The sequence below is a fragment of the Chrysochloris asiatica genome, unplaced genomic scaffold, assembly GCF_000296735.1.
Source record: "Chrysochloris asiatica unplaced genomic scaffold, ChrAsi1.0 scaffold00002, whole genome shotgun sequence".
Taxonomy (NCBI): Eukaryota; Metazoa; Chordata; class Mammalia; order Afrosoricida; family Chrysochloridae; genus Chrysochloris; species Chrysochloris asiatica.
The window spans coordinates 8,730,396-8,750,459 of NW_006408520.1; the positions used below are offsets into that span (position 1 = coordinate 8,730,396).

General features: G+C 36.3%; 1 protein-coding gene across 2 annotated transcripts in view; it reads right to left on the reverse strand.

Moving 5' to 3' along the window:
* Nucleotides 1-6,169: 6,169 nt before the first annotated feature.
* The window catches only part of LOC102827044 (lipid phosphate phosphatase-related protein type 4-like), a 49,035-nt gene continuing 35,140 nt past the window's right edge, over nt 6,170-20,064 (reverse strand). The window contains exons 3-7 of one of the 2 annotated variants that reach the window (XM_006830926.1): nt 17,927-18,056; nt 14,958-15,153; nt 12,741-12,798; nt 11,160-11,333; nt 6,363-7,878 (exon numbers count right to left, since the gene is read on the reverse strand). In XM_006830926.1, the coding sequence (XP_006830989.1) occupies nt 6,553-7,878; nt 11,160-11,333; nt 12,741-12,798; nt 14,958-15,153; nt 17,927-18,056 (1,884 nt within the window). In that variant the 3' untranslated portion in view covers nt 6,363-6,552. Of the gene's footprint in view, nt 7,879-11,159; nt 11,334-12,740; nt 12,799-14,957; nt 15,154-17,926; nt 18,057-20,064 lie in introns of both variants that reach the window. The other variant, XM_006830925.1, reaches the window with a different exon arrangement.

Genomic DNA, 20,064 nt, shown 5'->3' on the forward strand with positions numbered 1-20,064 from the left:
ATGCAAAATTCTAAGTGATACGGAACATTGCATCATAATTTGAAAAACATTTTTTCAATTTTATCAATGGCATTTTAGATTAAATGAAATAACAGTGCTTAGCAGTTGGTTCCACAATTCATTTGTCAATTTGTAACATTATGGTAGCTTTTGTGTTGAATGCTGGAACCTATGCTACCAGTATTTTAAATACCAGCTGGGTCAGCCATGGTGGACAGGTATCAGCAGAGCTTCCAGAGTAAGACTAGGGTGAAGGAGAGTTAGGTCACTTCAACATGGTTTGTCTTTGAAAGCCTTGTGAAGAGCAGTGGAGCATGGTCATAGTGGAAGGCAGAGCTGCCTCCTCAAAGTCTAGGTGACCGTAATAATTTGAAAGGAGAAAATATTCTCTGGCCTTCTTTTGTTGATGGAGCACAAACTCAAAATGAGAAGAGGTAGCTGTCAACATCCATTATTAATTAGAAAGTAGAATGTACAAAGTATAGATCAAGGAAAATTGGAACTTGCCAAAAATTAAAGGCACCAGGAATTGATGGAATAAAAATTGAATCTTTCAAGAAAGTGAGATGGCACAGGAGGTATTCACTCATGTCTGCCAAAAAATTTGGAAGATAACTATCTTGCAGTCGATTGGAAGCGATCCATATTTCTGCCCATTCCAAAGAGAGGTGACCCAACGGAATGCGGAAATCATCGGACAATCTCTTTGATGTCCCATGCGAGTAAAGTTTTGCTAAAGGTAATACAGAAATGGCTGCAAGCATACATTGGCAAAGAACTTCCAGAGGTTCAAGCCAGATTCAGAAGAGGCTGTGGAATGAGGGATATCTATGCTGATATCTGATGGATCTTGGCTGAAAGCAGAGAATATCAGAAAGATGTTTACCTGTGCTTTATTGACTATGCAATGGTTTTTGATTGTGTGAATCATGAAAAGCTATGGACAACATTGCAAAGTATGAGTATTCCTGAACACTTAATTGTGTTCATGAGGAATCTGTACATGGACCAAGAGGCAGTTGTTCGAACAGAACATGGGAACACTGAATGTTTTCAAATTAAGAAAGGTGTGCGACAACGCTGTATTCTTTCACCATACTTATTCAACCTGTATGCTGAGCAAATAATCCGAGAAGCTGGGTTCTATGAAGAAAAACGTGGCATCAGGATTGCAGATGATACAACCTTGCTTGCGGAAAGTGAAGAGGACTTAAAACATTTACTGATGAAATCAAAGAGCACAGCCTTCAGTATGGATTACATCTCAATGTCAAGAAAACAGAAATCCTCACCACTGGCCCAATAAACAACATTCTTATCAACAGAGAAAAGATTGACGTTGTCGAAAACTTCATTCTTCTTGGACCAACTATCAACACTCATGGAAGCAGCAGTCAAGAACTCAAACAACGTATTGCATTAGGCAAATCTGTTGCACAAGACCTTTTTAAAGTGTTGAAGAGCAAAGATGTCAGCTTGAAGACTAAGGTGTGCTTGACCCAAGTCATGGTATTTTTAATAACCTCACATGCATATGAAAGCTGGACAGTAAATAAGGAAGACCGTAGAAGAATTGATGCCTTTGAGTTATGGTGTTGGAGGAAAATATTGAAAGTGCCATGGGCTGCCAAAAGAACCAAAAGATCCATTTTGGAAGAAGTGCAGCCAGAGTGCTCCTTGGAGGCCAAGGTCTCTCATACTTCGGACATATTGTCAGAAGGGACCAGTTGCTGGAGAAGGATAGAATGTTTGGTAAGGTGGAGGGTCAGATAAAAAAAGGAAGACCCCCAATGAGATGGATTGGCCAAGTGGCAGCATCGATGGACTCAAACATGGCAACAGTAGTGAGGTTGGCCCAGGATCAGGCATGTTTCGTTCTGCTGTGCATAAGGTCGCTATGAGTTGGTACTAACTCAATGGCACCTAATAACAACAATAACAACAATTAAAAGGAAAGCATAAAGATTGAAAAGAGCTGAAATGGACTGGTACTGGCCATTTTGAATCAGATAATCACATGGTTTACTATGCCAGGAACAACAAATTAAAGAAGAAAGGTGTTAAATGCATTGTCAAAAAGAACATTTCAAGATCTAATCTGTCTTTAAGTACATTTCTGTCAGTTATAGGTTACCACAGATATCAGAATGATATAGTCAGTGTTCAACCATTTCAAGAGGCAGTATATGATCAAGAACTGGTGGTACTGAATGAAGAAGCCCAAGCTACTTTAAAAGCATTGGGGAAAAACAAGTCTCCAGGAATAAACAGAATACAAATTGAACTCTTTCATCAAAGTAATGCAACTATAGAGGTGCTTACACATCTAGGTCAAAAAATTTGGAAGACAGTCACCTGACCAATCAATTGGAAGAAATCCATATTCATGCCCATTCCAAAGAGAGATGACCAAACTAAGTGAAAATTATTGAACAATATCATTGATATCACATGCAAGTAAAATTTTGCTGAAGCAAATTCAAAAACAGTTGCAACAGTACATCAATTGAGAACTGCCAGAAATTCAAGATGGGTTCAGAAGAGGATATGGCTGAATCTTGGCTGAAAGCAGATAATACCAGAAAGATGTTACTTGTGCTTTATAAACTATACAAAGACTTTCAACTGTGTGGATCATGACTAACTATGGATAACATTGCAAAGAATATGAATATTCCAGAACACTTAATTGTGCTCATGAGGAAACTGTACATAGGCATTTGAACCAGAACAAAAGACTACTGAATGGTTTTAAATCTGGAAATGTGTGCATCAGTGTACTTTTTATTATATATGTATATGTATCCTTTCATTATACTTACTCAATCTGTATGCTGGGCAAAGAATCTGAAAAACTAGATAATATGAAGAAGAAAATGGCATCAGAATTGGAGGAAGACTTATTAGTAACCTGTGATATTGCTTGCTGAAAATGAGGAAGACTTAAAAGTTAACTGATGAAGATCAAAGATACAACCTTCAGTATGAGTTGCACCTCAATGAAAAGAAAACAAATATCCTAACAACTGAAACAATAAATGACCCCATGATAAATGAAGAAAAGATTGAAGTTGTCAAAGACTTCATTTTGCTTGGGTCCGCAACCAACACTCATGAAAGCAGCAGTTAAGAAATCTAAGGACATATTGTATTAGGCAAATCTGCTACAAAGACCTCTTGAAAGTGTTCAAGAGCAAAGATATTCTGAGGATTAAAGTGCACCTCAACCAATTCATGGTATTTTCAATCACCTCATATATAAATAAAAATTGGACAATGAGAAATGAGAACCATTGATATATTTGAATTATGATGTTGGAGAAGATTATTGAAACTACCATGAACTTCCAGAAGAATGAACAAATCTATCTTGAGAGAAGTCCAGCCAGAAGTCTCCTTAGAGCTAAGATGGCAAGAATTTGTTCCTCATAATTTGGACATGTTATCAGAAGGGACCAGTCCCTGGAGAAGGACATTATGCTTGGTAAAATGGACGATCATCGAAAAACAGGAAGAACCCCAACGAGATGAATTGATGAAGTGGCATCAAAACTGAGTTCAAATATAACAATGATTGTGTGAATGATAAAGGACTGAGCAGAATGAAATAAATTAGAACTGACTTGAAGGCACCTCACAACAATAACTAGTTGAGGAAAGACTAGAATCTAGCCCTTCTGATTCACAATTCAACATTCTTTCCCCTAAAAAGTTATTAATTTAATTAATTCTGGTTTGTGCTTACAATTTCAGCTATTTTCTTATATCAGGCAAGCTGTTTTGCACTTTTAACTCTGAAGTTAAAAAACAAAATATATCAGTTTTGATGAAGAAATCTAATTTTTATTTCTATGATGTTTGCACAATATACTCACACAATAGCTTTGATCTGTACTTAACAAAATACATTTATAGCACTTTACAAACTTTTTCAGTTTGGAAAACATTGCATAACATTTTATTTAACACAATACTTTATATATATATTATATATATTCATCATTTTATTTACTTTAAAAAGATAAGTAACTCTCTTTATTCAATACTTGTTTTTTTTTTTTTTTTCAATAAAGCACAGCCTAACAAAGGAAGAGGTGCTCCCGTTAGCAAATACATTAAATAGAACACTAAGAAGAGATACCACCTGTTAGTCTGATTTATTTCAAATTAAGGTACCAGTGGAATGTAAACAAATTCTTTTTTTTTTTTAGTTTTCTTTTTCTTATAAAGGATGTGTTATCAAATATACATGCAGAGGTCTGAGTTCTAGTGACTATCATTGTTTTTCCTTAACAATGTGGTACAACTTGTTAAGTCATTAAAAACAGTAGCCTTTGGCACTTTGAATAGAAAAAGAATATATCAATATTCATGTAAAGAAAACAAAACAATGACTAGAGAAGTATTTTAAAATCCTTTGTTAAGAAATAGGAAAGATTAGGAAATATGTATCATACTGCACCTCAAATGCTGCAGTGATTTTTTTTTTTTTTTCCTAGTTCAGAGTCCTAAAGCCAATCCACCTTTCTCTCTTTACAAACCTGCCAAAGCCAGCAGGAGTGGCATGATGGTGGTGGTGGTAAGAAGTGGGGAAGGCATCATTTTATACCCACTCTGCTTTCTGAGGAGGAAACTGCTGGAAGGGATATGGTTGAGTTTATTTTTATTGCCAAAGTTTTCAATTCTGCTGGTTTTAGCTAAATCCCTGGTGCCTTGTTGCTGTTAAGTGCCATTGAATCAGTTCTGACTCATAGCGACCCTATATAAGGTTTCTGAGGAGCAGCTGGTGGGTTTGAGCTGCTGACCCTGTGATTAGTAGTCCAATACTTATCCTACAATGCCACACCAGGACTCCCCTCATGCTTTCTTAGAGGTGGGTTTCTCTAAGAAAATTCTGTCCTTTTCCTGTAGAGGCTAAAAACAACTCTTTCTGCTCTCACTGAAAATCAAATGAAGATCAGATCAACCAGCTCTGTTGTAGTTTTTTAATCCCCTCAGCCAGTGTAGATAAGAATTCTTAAGAAATTATGTAGAAAAGGTTTCATACCAAATTTCAAGAACAAGAAATTTCTTCTTACTTAAAATACCATGTAAATTTTTAAATTGGAAAACACTTCAAAATGTTTTCTTTTATTTTCTTCTTATTGATATTATTGGTTTCATTTGATTTAGGCTCAAGGTTTCATTCAAAATAGGTAGCAGAAAACTGTTGTTGTTTTGCATTTTAAGCACTAAAACTGTGCCTATTCAGATGTTTTGAAGTAATACATCCTTAGTTTATAATGTAAAATACCTTTACTAACTCATTTACATTTTTCCAGATTCTTCTTATTGGTGTCTAATTAACAAAAATATTTTAGGGACAAGAGTAAAATCCAACTACTGTGGTTCTAGTTTACTGGTTTTCAGGATATCAGAAATCTGTAACCAAATGAAATTTTTGGATTATTTGTTAAACTAGCCACCTTAGCCAGCTGGTTGGTGCTAACGGTAGACTTGACCAACATTATTGGCAATGCAATCCAAAATGTAAAGTTTTGGTTCAGATATTTTTGTTGTTTATAAACTCACAGCAGTATATTTTTTTCAAGAAATGTTAATAGTTATCTTTGTTTTTAAAATAGAAGAACATATCAATAATATAAAAATTTTTAAAAATCAATAAATAAGGAAGCCATAAAATGCAAAATATAATCACAACAATTGTAAAAGACTTTAAAACAATAGATGTTATAATTATGTCAATATACTCACTAAAAAAAAAAAACCGCTCATTAGCACTAGCTATACTTAAATAAAGAGTAAAAGAGTAAGCAGCAGAAAAAACAAGGCAGAAAAATACTAATTATTTCCTTTCATTGACAATATTCCTATGCAATTTTTGTTGTTGAAGAAAGCATAATTTTGAAGAAATGCATGAAAACATTTAGAGTTTTAACTGCATCAGAGCCACTACAAAGAAGGTACTGAATGTCCTATTCTAGCACAAAGCTGCCAGTATCTTCTTTCAATAAAATAGCATCTCTTTGACAAGGAGTTGCACAACACTAGTTCACAGCTAAATAGAGTTTCAGAGTTTACATTGTATATGTACTATAATCATCAGCACCACTCGATATTGAGCTTTAGGTGCAGATTCTCCAAAATGAATATATAATACTGCATGGCCTCTGCTGTAGGGGGCAAAACACGTGTGTTCTTGATTTCCCCCAGTAATTAGAAAAATACCCAAAGTTGGCACATTCAGGAAGTGCAATAGTATACATTAAAGGAAACCACTTTCTTTTGATACTACCCTCTGCAAAACCTTTATGTTTGAAGAATGGTCTTAAAACTCTTCACATCATCACATTAGTTAGATTCTTACATTGTGCTTTCCCTCCCCCTTAATACGAAATCTACAAGTTTGAGTGTAGCAGTTCTTAGGTGTTCTAGAGGTCCAGGCTCATGGTGTAAAATCTAGTCCTTCAAGAAGGCTTCCTAAACGCTGCAACAGGTAGAATCAACAGGTGGTCTTTGGGGAGGTCATCCAAATTGTTGGATGACCATCACTCAATCCTTATAAGCCCGTGTAGGGGAGGTTCCTTTATAGAAGATGTTTCTAGTGTTCTCTGGGCTGTTGCTTCTTTCAGGGATTAATATGATGTTGCCCTTTCGCCTCAGAGTGGAGTCGCGGGATGAAGAAATAGACAACGTCTCTGAACCGATTTCACTGCCCTCTACTGGGGTAACGCGGATAGTGGTGATGCCATGGTGGTGATGCTCATTATTATCAATGTTGCTTCTCTTGCGATCTCCGGAACCAAAACTGTCTTTTAAGGACTCACAGCTTTCTGAGTCCCTGTTGAGATCGTTGAGCTCATAGGTTTGGCGAAGGCTGCCTTTCTCTGGGGCTTTCCATTTCCAGGAACCACTGCCTTCGCCTTCGGTCGACGGGATCTGGATGATGGGCCTATTGTTCTCCGGGTGAGCCTCAACCCTCACAATCCCACTGGGTTCGTGGTCTGTCAAGGTTTTGTAGCGAATGGAGCCTGTGCAAGATACCGTGCTGCCTTCGGTGTTCTTGGGGCTGCTCTGGAGAACACCTTGCTGCTTGGACATGGCGATGACTTGCATGATTCTGGGCTGACTGTTGCTTCTATTACAGGCCACTGTCTTCTCAGCAGCTTTCAACCATTTAGCCCGAGCAGAGCTGCTTTTCGGGGAGGTACTTATGTTTTCCTGGGTCTCCTCGGGGATGTGTACCAACTGTGAGGACCCGGGGCGGGACTGAATTGACACTCTCGGCCCTCCAGGCATGCTGTTGTTACACCCAGGAACAGTGCCAGGCTGGATCTTGAGGTACTGATTACTAGGAACATGGTGCTCTCCATTTACTCCTACTCTCGATGGCTCTGAGCTTGACCTCATTTCTATGGATCTAGGTGGTGATTGTCCAGGTTCAGGCTCTATTACTTGCAGGGACAATTTTCGGCTTTCGTTTTTATTTTTCCACTGGGTGAGAAGCTGCTTTGATCGAGCAGAATCCATAGAGGCATGAATGCTCGCATTTCTTCTGACTGGGTCTTCTACAGAGGGGGTGTTGGCCCTAGGCAGAGTATTGCTGAAGGTAACCATATTCTCTTTCCCCATGGGACTTCGTGGAGTGATGACTTCTACGTCAGCATTTCCTCTTTTGAGGTTTGACAGTGAGCTAGCATCTCGGTGGTTTCGGTTGAGGATGCCTTCTGTGTGAGCAATTCCATCACTGCTGCTACCATTTTTAGCAGATAAAATTCGGTTGGGGTCTTGATTAAGATCTGTCAGAGACCTGAGGGCTTCTCTGTGCTGAAACATACTCTCTTCACTAGGCAAAAAGTTCCCCACAGCATACAGACCCTAGTGTTCAAAAGAAAACAATAAATAAGCACCAGAAAATATATGTTTATTAAACGTTTCCCCTAGAATGCCCACTAAAGTACATAAATAGGGTATGCAATTTGTATGACACCATTGACTAATACCAATAACAGAAAACCCAAAGTACAACTATTTCTTACTCAGCAAATACTTTGTAAGTTATATCATAAATCTCTGAACTAATGGTTCAGAAATGTGGAATCCTTTATTTCTATTAATAATCGGATTTTCCTTTCCTTTATCCACTCAATAAATGCTTTTTGAAAATCCTTTCCTGTGTATGTTTTGAGGAGAAAAGCCAGGCAGCGAGAGAAATCAGGACATTCCTCTATGTTTCAAACAATTTTTTTTTTTCTGGTTTTAAGAACTTCTTGTTGAGTGACACCTCAAATGCTTTGAATAATTCATTTTACCTTTGATTTTCAAGCAAATCTTATGATTGAAAGTATAAGAGGGGTAGAAAACACAGTATAATGAGACTAGGTTTTAAAATTAGTTCAGAAGCAGAAATGGTTGCAACTCACATTGAGCATACCCTTATATATCAGCATTTTATGAAGTACTTTCAGAAGAAAGGGCAGAGCCTGTTACTAGACTGGGATTCCCCCATTCTTTATTGATTTAAACTTGGTCTTAAATTGGGAGGTAACATTTGATCAATTAGATCTAGGTTGGTGGTTCAAACCCACCAGCCAGCTTCTTGAAAACCCTATATAGTGTTACTCTGAATAGAAAGGACTGAGGGTGCTTAACAGCATCATTTGATCAATTTCATGCTTTGACCAAAAAATAAAATAACCTAAGTTTTATTATTAATCTTGTTTTATAAGATTATAAATAAAATTTATAATATAATTAAGATTATATTAATCTTGTTTTCATATCCAGACTATCAATATTTTATTTGTTTCAGATTTGGAGGTAACAATTTGGAAAAGACTAAAAATTCAGATTCAGAATTTTTATACATAGATCTCATACCTCCTGGATTTTCAGTTTTTGAGATGCTTAGTGCTAGTTCTTATTTATGTGCTAATTTCAATAGAACAGAGTCACTGGATGTTTTTCAAGTCAAAACAAAGGACTTTCATGGACTTATCATTTTGTTGAACACTCAATGATAAATAACAGCTTGGTTTAGATATGATGCATTTTCAATTTCAGGGCACTGAGGCATACAGGAAAGAAACAAAGTCAAATTCTTCTCTCTCCAACTAATTTCTGGTGATAATCGCTTATGTAATCTCTATGCTGTCACCCCCAGAGTTCATCAGGGTAAGCAAAATGTTATATTAAATATTGGAGTTAAATTTGTAAATCAGGGAACTAATCAGCTAGACTGTCAATTCTGTCAGTATTGTTCATCCATGAATGAGTTCAATCTTTGTGAGTTACACCTGGCAGATGCATTCACATGCAAGTACAAATACTTTGTACTTGAAAGCTTTTTCTAGGACACTGTGAAAAATCACATGTGTAAAGGCATGAATTATACAACAATGGTTCTCAGTTTTTGTTTCTTCTGTAACACAGAGAATTAATTGCCAATTAACACTCCAGGGGAACCAGGGTTATGCACTTTTCCTAACACATTAACTTTATTTTGAATCCTTTCTCCTCCACTCCTCCATGAAATAAAGCATGTAAGGAAGGGTGAGATTTAATGTGACAGTTCTATGTTAGTTTGTAAAAATGGAAAAGTGAATCATTGTATACTGAGTATTTTGCCTTTTTTTTCTTCTTCTTAAAAATGATGTTCTTGCAACACCTTTCACAAGTGCAGCAAGACTGTCAGGCTGAGAGCTGCTGCTATAAACAATTCATTCTTTTTTCTCTGTCAGCAATTGCTTGTGTCCTTCATTATTGTCTTTCCCCCTGAATTTTGCTTACATATTGCTGTTCTCTGGCTCTTTTTTAATCTTATAATATGACATTTTCAGATACCATTATGTGAAATAATCATAATGTTGATTCCCAAATCTATTTCTCCAACAACGATTTTTCTTTTGCGATCCAGACTCAATTCACCATAGATACATAAATACTGAAAGTGTTACATAAAACTGTCTTTTGACCAGCTTTCCTTAAATGCTTTAATTGAGCTTGTCAGTCTGATCCATAACCCCACTGAATTGTTTGTTCTATCTAGCAGATCTGGTATATTAATAGTCATTGTCTGTTCAGGCTTCTAAGCTAGAATAAAGTCAGCCTTTATACCTCATCTCTTACGGTCCATATCTACTTGCTCTTCCATATGCCTGTACCTCTACCTATCCAGTTTCTTCGTCTAGAATGCCCTTCCTCCTTTTCTTACCCTGAGAAACTCTCTTTTAAAAAAATGACAGCAAAACAATACAAAACAAAAGCATCACTTCTATGAAGACTTCTCTAAATTCTTCAGGGTGTTTGCTATTCCCAAATCAATTTGTACACACTCTATTAGGCCATTTTGCTATATTGTAAGCAATTATATTTAAGTTAGTCTTTAGATACATAAACTCTTCAGGGATACTTGCTTAGTATATTGCCTGGCACATAGTGTTGTTGTTGTTAAGTGTCATTGACTCAGTTCTGACCCATAGCAACCCTGTGTAGGGTTTCAGAGGAGCAGCTGGTAAGCTTGAACCGATGATCTCACAGTTCAAATCGGCTTTGCAATCCAACGCATTAACCCACAGCACCATAAGTGGCTAGATGCATGAATGAATGAAATGGAAAAGCTTTATTTCCTTGTACTTGTGGCATTTCTCTTGGAGGGAGATTAGATTTAAAAAAAGAATTCTATTAGTGAATTAGAGTCTTGATGTGGTGCTGTGGGTTAATGAGTTGGACTGCAGAGTTGGCTTGAACTTCAAGGTCACTGGTTCAAGCTTATTAGCTGCTCCTTGGAAACCCTATATAGGGTTAAATGTAAGTTAGATTGTACTTATATCTTTTTATGTATTTGTGTTGGTGGGCAAACTATGTAACTTCTATATTTTACTTCCATCATCTATAAAGTAATACTAGTAATAGTTCCTACCTCTTAGTTATTGTTATTGCTGTGAGGATAAAATGAGATAATATCTTCTAAAAATCACAGTTTGGGGCCGATAGTAAGAATTCAGTAATTATATTAATGAAAGTAATTATATTAAATAATTATATTAATGAAAGATTTTTCTCATGATAATAGTAAATTGCTATGGTACAAAATATTTTATGCATATATTTCATTTTAAATTATGGTTTATCAAATAATAACAATAATATTTATTTACCAAGTACAAAGCAATTCCTCCTCCTATTAAAAAGCCACAATAGACATCAACTGGGTGGTTCTTATACTGAGTTATCCGTGTTAGTCCACAGATGATCCCACAGATGATAAACGTAAAGACCAAGAGAGGTTTCAGAAGCTTAGAAGAATCCGTTAATGTGGAGTTGAAGTACATCTTAAAAATGAAAGAAATAGGTTAAGCCTACTACAAATAAAATAATCAAATAAAAGTTAGAGTCAAAAACTGAACTGATACACTGAGCATTTATATTATTGGTTTGTTCTCCTTGCAATAGCCATATTCTAAGTGGCAGCATTGATGGACTCAAGCATGACAACAATAGTGAGGTTGTCCCAAGATCGGGCAGTGTTTCATTCTGCTTGTGCATAGGGTCACTATGGGTCAGTACCAGCTTGATGGCACCTAACAACAACAACAACAACATCTGGAGTAAAGGGAAGTATATGTTGAAATTCATCAAATAAATAAAATTTCTTTCACTTAATTATTTGAAAATTTGAATAAGATGAGGAAGTAGAATTAGTCAAATATTTCCATGCTACTAATCACATAAGGAGCTCTGGTAACACAGTGGTTATAAATTGGGCTGCGAATCTCAAGGTCAGCAGTTCGAAACTACCAGCTGTTCCTTGGGAGAAAGATGAGGCTTTCTGCTCCTGTATAGACTTACAGCCTCAGAAACCCTGTACAGGGTAGCTATGAGTTGGAACCAACTCCACAGCACACAACTCCACGACACACAACAATTACGTAATTTTAATTGTCTTTTTCTCACCAAACACTTTATGAACTATTATATTATTCATTTACAATAACTGCTATTGTGCCACATTTGTCAAATTTGTACTGACCTAAAACTAATCATCAGTACATAAAAACTGAAAGTAAAATATGTGTGTAGTTAATTCAGTTCTTTCAGTTTTAATAAATGTAACATCTGTGTAGTTCACAACACCCTCCCATGAAGTATAATATTATACTATATTAAAAGAATGTTGTTGTTAATGCTGTGGAGTTGTTGTTGTTAGGTGCCATTGAGTCAGTACTGATCCATAGTGACCTTATGCACAGCAGAACGAAACATTGCCCGATCCTGGACCAACCTTACTACTGTTGCCACACTTGAGTCCATTGATGCTACCACTTGGCCAATCCATCTCGTTGGGGGTCTTCCGCTTTTTGTCTGACTCTCCACCTTACCAAACATGTTATCCTTCTAGAGTAGTTTCCAACAAATTGATCAATTGCCTTATCCTGTGTTGTCCTCACAATTGTTCCTATGTCTGAACTCATTGTTGCAGCCACTGTCTCAATCCATTTCATTGATGGTCTTCCTCTTTTTCACTGTATAAATATTATTATATCATAGACAAATTATTTTATTGTACTATTTTTTGGCAGAATAACATTTCTTCTTTCAATGCCAATGTATTAAAACACTGCAAAGCTAGTTCACTGTTCTGTTATTACATAGCCATGTAATCTAGTAACCTGGAGACAACATTCATTCCTCTGATTTCCTGTAGGATACAGCTTAACAAGAAAGATCCTGTTACTTACCGAAACATATACAGCTGCAAATGCTGCAAGAGTCGCATGTTGAGAAGGAAATGACTTTCTGCCAAAGAAATAGAGTCAAATTATGCCTTTTAATCGATATACCACTTGTGATCATTTCATGTTTAACTTAAAAGTCTCAAGATGACAAGAAAACACTAATTTCCATTTTATTTTCTGGGAAAGACCTGGGTGATAAAATAAACATTACTAAAATGAAACCACTAGAATTAAAAAGTAATGGTACTGTACTATTATAAATATATGTTCCAGGTTGGCAAAGGACTGTTTCTTTACCCTATAGAAATGATGGTTGAAAATAGAAACTGATTGGAAAACATTATGATTATTCCTATATATTAGAATAACATTCAGTCTAAAGTAAAGGTTAAAAAAAACCACAAAAACTTGGGGATTTAAAGCTTTAAAATGTTTCAAATGCCTCTCATGCTATAGCTTTGTTTATATAAATTTTATTAAAAGACAAAATTATTTTCTCACAGCAGTGGATCTAAATGTGTGTTGTTTTTATTTTTTATACCCAAAGAGCAGTACAATTTTAACTTAATATTTTGCTGTATATAACACTTTGAAAATAATTATCATGTCAAAAATCATAGAGCATTTTATTTAGTTAAATAATTGGAAGAAGTTTGGGGAGGTGGAACACAGGATAATAGAAGAGGCATTGAAAGTTAGGCAAAAGAAAAAAAAATCCAACAGATAGGAAAATCTTAGAAAAATAAAATTGAGAGTTTATGAATCCCATACAAATTACTTGGTAAGAAGCCTTGGTGGCATTTGTGCGCTTATTGTAAGACTGACGGTTCAAACCTACCAGCTGCTCAAGGGAGAAAGATGAGCATAGCCGCTTCTTTAAAGATTTAGAGTCTCAGGAAGCCTATAGGGCTACTAAGGGATGGAATCGACTTGGTGGCAATGGGTTTGATTTTGATTTGAATTAATTGGTTCCACATTATAGAAGATGACCATTTAACACAGGCAAGATAATGTAAAAGGATGGAGAAAGAATAGAAGACATAGGTCTTGAATGTAAGTTTTAAATTATTGTGTGATACATGGGAACTTGAATGTGTATAATCACATTAATATCAGTCTCTGGTTCTCTAAGTCAATCTTTGGAAACACGTTGAATGACAAACTTGTCTTATAATAATTTACTTGTCCTCATCATCCTGTTGTTTTTTGGGTTTTTTTGAACTTTGAAGATAACACTCTTGCCACATAAGTTTATTTTTCCTTTACTAACTGATAAAAATAATGCTTTAGTAGTTTCTTGAGTTTTCCAATCCCTTCTTTCTGAAATGCAAAGCCAGCTGCTATAAAGATATTCCATTTGAAAAATGCAAAATCCCAAGTATTATCCCTGGGATTACATAACAAATGCTATCAAAAGTCACATGATTCTTTAGATAAAGAATATATGTTGCTGTTATTCAGTACTGTCAAGTCATTTCCATCCAACTCATAGTGACCTTGTACTGGGTTTCCAGGGCTATAAATCTTTGTGGGAGCAAAAGCTTCATATTTCTCCAGAGGAACAACTAGTGGGCTTGAACTTTCAACCTTGTGGTTAGCAATCCCCTACTAATCCCACATAGTCATGCTCCACTGAGCATATATAAGAAAATTATCATATTTAGTCTTACAGTTAAATTAGTGTAAGACACAAGATGTCTAAGTTTACATTATGTACCATAGTGATTATATGTCATTACTGACTGTTGTTGTAGTAATTGTTAAGTGCTGTTGAGTCAGTTCTGACACATAGCAACCCTGTAGAGGGTTTCTGAAGAGTGGTAGGTAAGTTTGAACCATTGACATTGTAGTTCAAACCGATCTTGTGATTCAGTGCTTAACCTACAGCACCACACCAGGACTGTAAATATCTTTACAATAAATCTATTGTAAAGCTAAAACCATAATAAGTATAGTGTGGATCACAAAACATGAGTGGGGGCTGGTGAGAAGAGGATAGGTAGCAATAATGTATGACTGAAATTTGGAGATGGAAGGATTTGAAAGAAGACACCAATGGTTTTGTATGGTATATTCCTTAAAGAGATCACTAAACTGAGAAGAAAAAGAACACCAAAGTCATTCTGACAGAAAAAAAAGGTGTGTTTAAGGTAATACTCCAAGCAATTACTGAATACTGGCAACACTGACATAGAATGTTTTTAGGTCTCAATTTTTAACCTTCCACTGTTGATAACTGTAAGGTCAGATCCTGAGCAAATATCTTCCACAATGTAGGAATTTTCTTTGCAGGATACATTCAAAGAGGTATAGTTTGGCTTGCACACAGTCAGGAAGTATGGTGCCTGGTACCCTGTGGACAGTTGTATGATATCTGTAATGAGTGCCGTAGAGCACAGTCCAAATACATGAACACCTGTAAGCAAAAGCAAAGAGTTACCAAGTTAGTGGTTAATATATTGATGTTGAATTGTCATCAATCTTTTTTAATTACATGCCAGCCTTAAAATCTATTAGAATCATTTTCTCTAAGTTTATTTCAAGGAGATAGAATATTAAAAATCTTAATTGTATGAACAGATACATATAGACAAAATAAGGATAGTGAACATTGCCAAAGGAGTAATTTGAGAAAAAAAACAAAAACAAAAAACCCAGTTTGGCTAATTAGCACCAGTTCTTACATATCATTAACTATAGGTCACTTGTCAAGTACCTGGTGTACATTTAGTTGGCAGTGTGATTTGAAAAGGACTAAATGGAGTCCTGGTGTAAATTAGTAAATCAGTCCTAATGCAGCAGACTGTAAAGTTGTTAGAACTGCAAGGTTGGTGGTTCAAGCTCACAAGCTGCTCCTTGGAAACCCTATACAGGGTCGCTATGGGTTGGAATTGACTTGACGGCACTTAACAACACCAACAAATGTGGGGAATGAAGCAAATTTCAAAATGATTTTTAATTGTTTTGCATATCTGAGCCTCTACAGCTTTCTACCTACAAATGATCCACAATGACAAATCCTAAAGTTGGAATTGGGTCTTGTCAACTAGATTCTGACTGATAGCGACCCCAAAAGAAAAGATCCTAATTTCCTACAAGTTTGTAGTCATATCAGAAAGTTAATTAAAACCAAAGAAGAAGGCAGCCAAGTATTATCTTGGAAGGATTATATCTCAGGTGCATGGCTACAGAGCCTGACTGCTTAGAATCCAGAGATTATGTTCACATGTCTACTGTCCAAATTCTATGTTTTGTCTGCTAGGGTCAGATTTAAACCATAAAATCACAAAACCTGATGCATCCTAGTGCACTCAAGCTTCATTCCTGCTTGAAGTCCATTGCCTGATCTTACCCTTGGAAGCCTGGCTTTTTGCTTACATAAACATTATCTGGAACTCACATACTCCCTTCTAGGTTGCCTTGACACCATGGATTCTGATTTATGATTTGTTCAGAGAAATCATGATGAAAGGCACCTGGATAATTCTTCAGTGGACTTCTCCAGACCCAGATCACCAGCCTACACATTACCATTTCGAATTTTTCCTGTTCTCCTTATAGTCACCTTGTTACTTCCCCCACCCCTCTACTATACCCATGCACTTCAGATTTATGGCACAGGACTATGTTTTACCTCAGAGGTAGGTATAGTAGGAAAATCCACATACTTTTACTTTTAGAGAATGAAAATTATAGCCTTAGACCCATGGAGAATAAGGCTGCTAAATTCAAAACTGAGATAATGTTCTCTAGAATATGATGGGATATCCTTCTAGTCATGGCACATTTCAGAAGCCATAAGGTATCTGCCTACTGCATATTGTTACATTAGGGAAAATGTTTTCAGATTGGTTACTAACCCCCAGGTTTTATTCTTTTGCTATATCTGTGACCCTGCTAATGGATCTGTTCTTGCTTTACCAGCTTGACACGGTTTACTTAGCGGGCAGATTTAGACAGACCAAGGAAGCATTTAGATCATATTTTTTGGCTTCTTGGTAAAGAAGGTTATATTTAATTATCTAGGTATTAAATGAAACTACTTATTCCTTTGAACTGACAGGTAACAGATAAAAATAATGTTTTACTGACTTTTTGGGAAAGAGTATAAACCACTCAGTTTTATACATACACACATATTTAGCTCAGGTTAAAAAAATATAAGTTTGTAATTCAAAAAACATTAAGATGGTCTATGAAAATCTGAAGGAATGAAATTTTAGATAGTTTGATTCAGATTCTGTTTATCCCAGGCCTATTGGTTTCTTTTGATGCTGTTGTTAGCTGCCAGTGAGTTGATAACTCATGGTGACCCCATGTGCAAAAGGATCAGACCATTGTGATCCACAGTTTTCATTGGCTGATATTTTGGAAGTGGACTTCCAGGCCTTTCTTCCTTGTTCATCTTAGTTGGGGCACTCATCTAAAACATGTTCAGCATCATAGCTCCACACTACTCTCCAATGACAGGCAAATGGTGACGGTGCTTGAGATGTATTGGTCAGCAATCGAGCCAAAACTGCCCCCATTGATTTTCTTTGTTGTTGTTAAATGTCATTCAGTCAGTTCTGATTCATAGTGGCTCCGTTTAGAGTTTCCAAGGAGTGACTGACAGTAAGCAGTCCAGTGCTTATCCTACAGCATCACACCAGGACTCATGGTTTTCAATAGGAGGTAAAGCCAGATAATAAAATCAGATGTAAAACCACATAATATAACCAAGAAAAAAGAGCCATGCATGCAGTGCTCTATGGTGACATTTCCATTTGCAATAACTTCTGGATGAAAACATTCCAGCACAACTGAAATGGAATCATTGATGTGGCTAATGTAATCTCTGAAGTCCCCTATTGTTATTGGCCTACTAACATTTGTTCTCCACATTAAAAAACTGAACAGACCCATTGAAACCATTTTCTTTTAAAGTTTCAGTCTGACCTAAGACAAAAATATTCTTAAGTATATGGTATGATAACTCTGAAAACTCTGAATGTAACTGTAAACAACACATTTCAGATACAAAGTCCAAATTTTGGTGCTTTAACAGTTGCTTGTGTAATGTAAAGCTCATCATGTACCTGAAATTTTACATGGAAATTATAGCTTTAGAGACTTAATATCTGTAATTAAATGTAAGATTTGTATTTGGGGAAATGTTTCTTTCTTTGCAATTGACTTCCCACACCCACCAACAAATCGAACGGCTCTTCTAAGAAAAGAGTTGAAGTTGCAGCCTCCGGCATTGATGTTGGGCTCCAGTCCAACTCCATTTCTTCTTTTGGAGAGGCAACAGTAAAGAATTCCTTCCCCTACCATAATCTGCAAAGATAAGATGGTATGTTCAGAATGAACTCAACACTTACAAATGAATTCTATGTCATATCTTAAGACTTTATCAGTTTAACAAACTAAAGATACATTTGTCTGAAGAGCTTTAGAAGTATAAAAAAATTTCTCCTGAGTATTTGAGCTAGCAGTGAGAGGAAGCAATCAGGAACTCTGTGAAGAGCACTCATTGACTAACCTGGACATTAGTCAAGGACACATACTGAGTAAGTGTATGATCACACATTGGCACTTTACAATATTTGCAGCACCAAGGTTTCAGCCCTTTGCTCAACAAAACCCAATAATGTCTAATAGATTAATCAGATGGCTATTCTTCCCTAACTGTTAGAATTTTGACATTTCAACCCTAATGCCATGAAAACAAAATGGTTGGCAGAGAATCAGATAGACACCTGATTTAAATCAAGCACATTTTATAAGTAGATTAGTCCAGTCAACTAATTCGAAATTGAGCACCAAATCAATCCATGGAAGATGGATGTGAGGATAGTAAGGAACTACCTAGAGGAAGACCCCCAATGAGATGGATCAGCCAGGTGGCATCATTGATGGAGTCATGTGTGGCAGTGGTAGTGACGTTGGCCCAGGATCGGACATTGTTTCATTCTGCTGTGCATGGGGTCGCTATGAGTCGGTTCCGACTCGATAGAACCTGACAACAACAATCTAGAGTAGAATGGTCCAATACAAATTTCTGCAGTTTTGGAAATGTTTTCTGCACTGCACTATATGGTATTCATTAACCACATGTAGTTATTGAATACATGAAATATAGCTACTAACAGTGAGGAATTGGATTTTTAATTTTATTTCACTTTATTTAATTAAGTCTAAATTGACTTAAATTTAAGACTAAGCCACATCTGGCTACCATATTGGAAAATGCATCATATAAGAGAATCTTGGAACCAGTGTGATATTTTCTATGGTACTAGGCATTTAGAAAATCTATTTACAATGGACAGAGAACCATACTATCATATCACAAAGACTGTCTTAAAATTAGGAACACTGCACTTTGCTGTAAGATTCTAGGACATAGGACATTGGTCATGGAACTCAATATTTTTTGTTTGTTTCATCTTCAGAAACTTTTGTTTAATGTCTCTTACTACATTTTAAATTATACTTCTATGGGGTTCCTTTAGCATCTTGCCCTTCCTTCTAGCGCAATTGTCTTAAAGTGAACTTAATAATTATTCATTTTATTGTCTCTCACTAAGTTAGGACCTCTTGAGGAAAGAATCATTTCTCATGTGCCTTTATCCTTACTACAGTTAGATGTTGGGCTGGTAACTGCAAGGTCATTGGTTCAAACACAGCAACTACACTAAAGGAGAAAGATTAAATTATTTGTTCCCGTAAAGTTTTATAGTTCTGGAAACCCTACATAGGGGTGCTGTGAGTCACAAATGACTCACTAACGGTGGGTCTGGTTGGAATCTAGCTCTGCACCTGGCCCTGTGGGACTCATGGGTACCACCTGACTTGGGCATTTGGATTGTCAGTTGTTTTGTACAATGGAAACAAGATTTGAAATGATTAATTTTAGTTATACAAACGTTTAAAAAAAAAAAAAACTTTAAAAGAGTTTGTTGTGAAATTAGATGTTGATCCGTATAAATGTGTGCAAATGAGAAAAATAGGTTACATACCAACAGAACCTCAGAGTCAAGTGATCAAGTCACTTTAAAGAATATGATCATTTTAAATGGCTAAAACAGACTTTATGGGAGGAAACTTTTCTCCAATTCTCATTACTAGCTTAATATTTAATCTATGTTGTATTTAAAGCTATGTTGTTGTTGTTGTGTGCCATGGAGTCGGTTCCGACTCATAGCGACCCTACACAGGGTTTCCGAGGCTGTAAATCTTTACGGGAGCAGACCGCCTCATCTTTCTCCCGCGGAACTAGTGGTAGTTTCGAACTGCTGACCTTGTGGCTCGCAGCCCGATTCGTAACCACTACACTACCAGA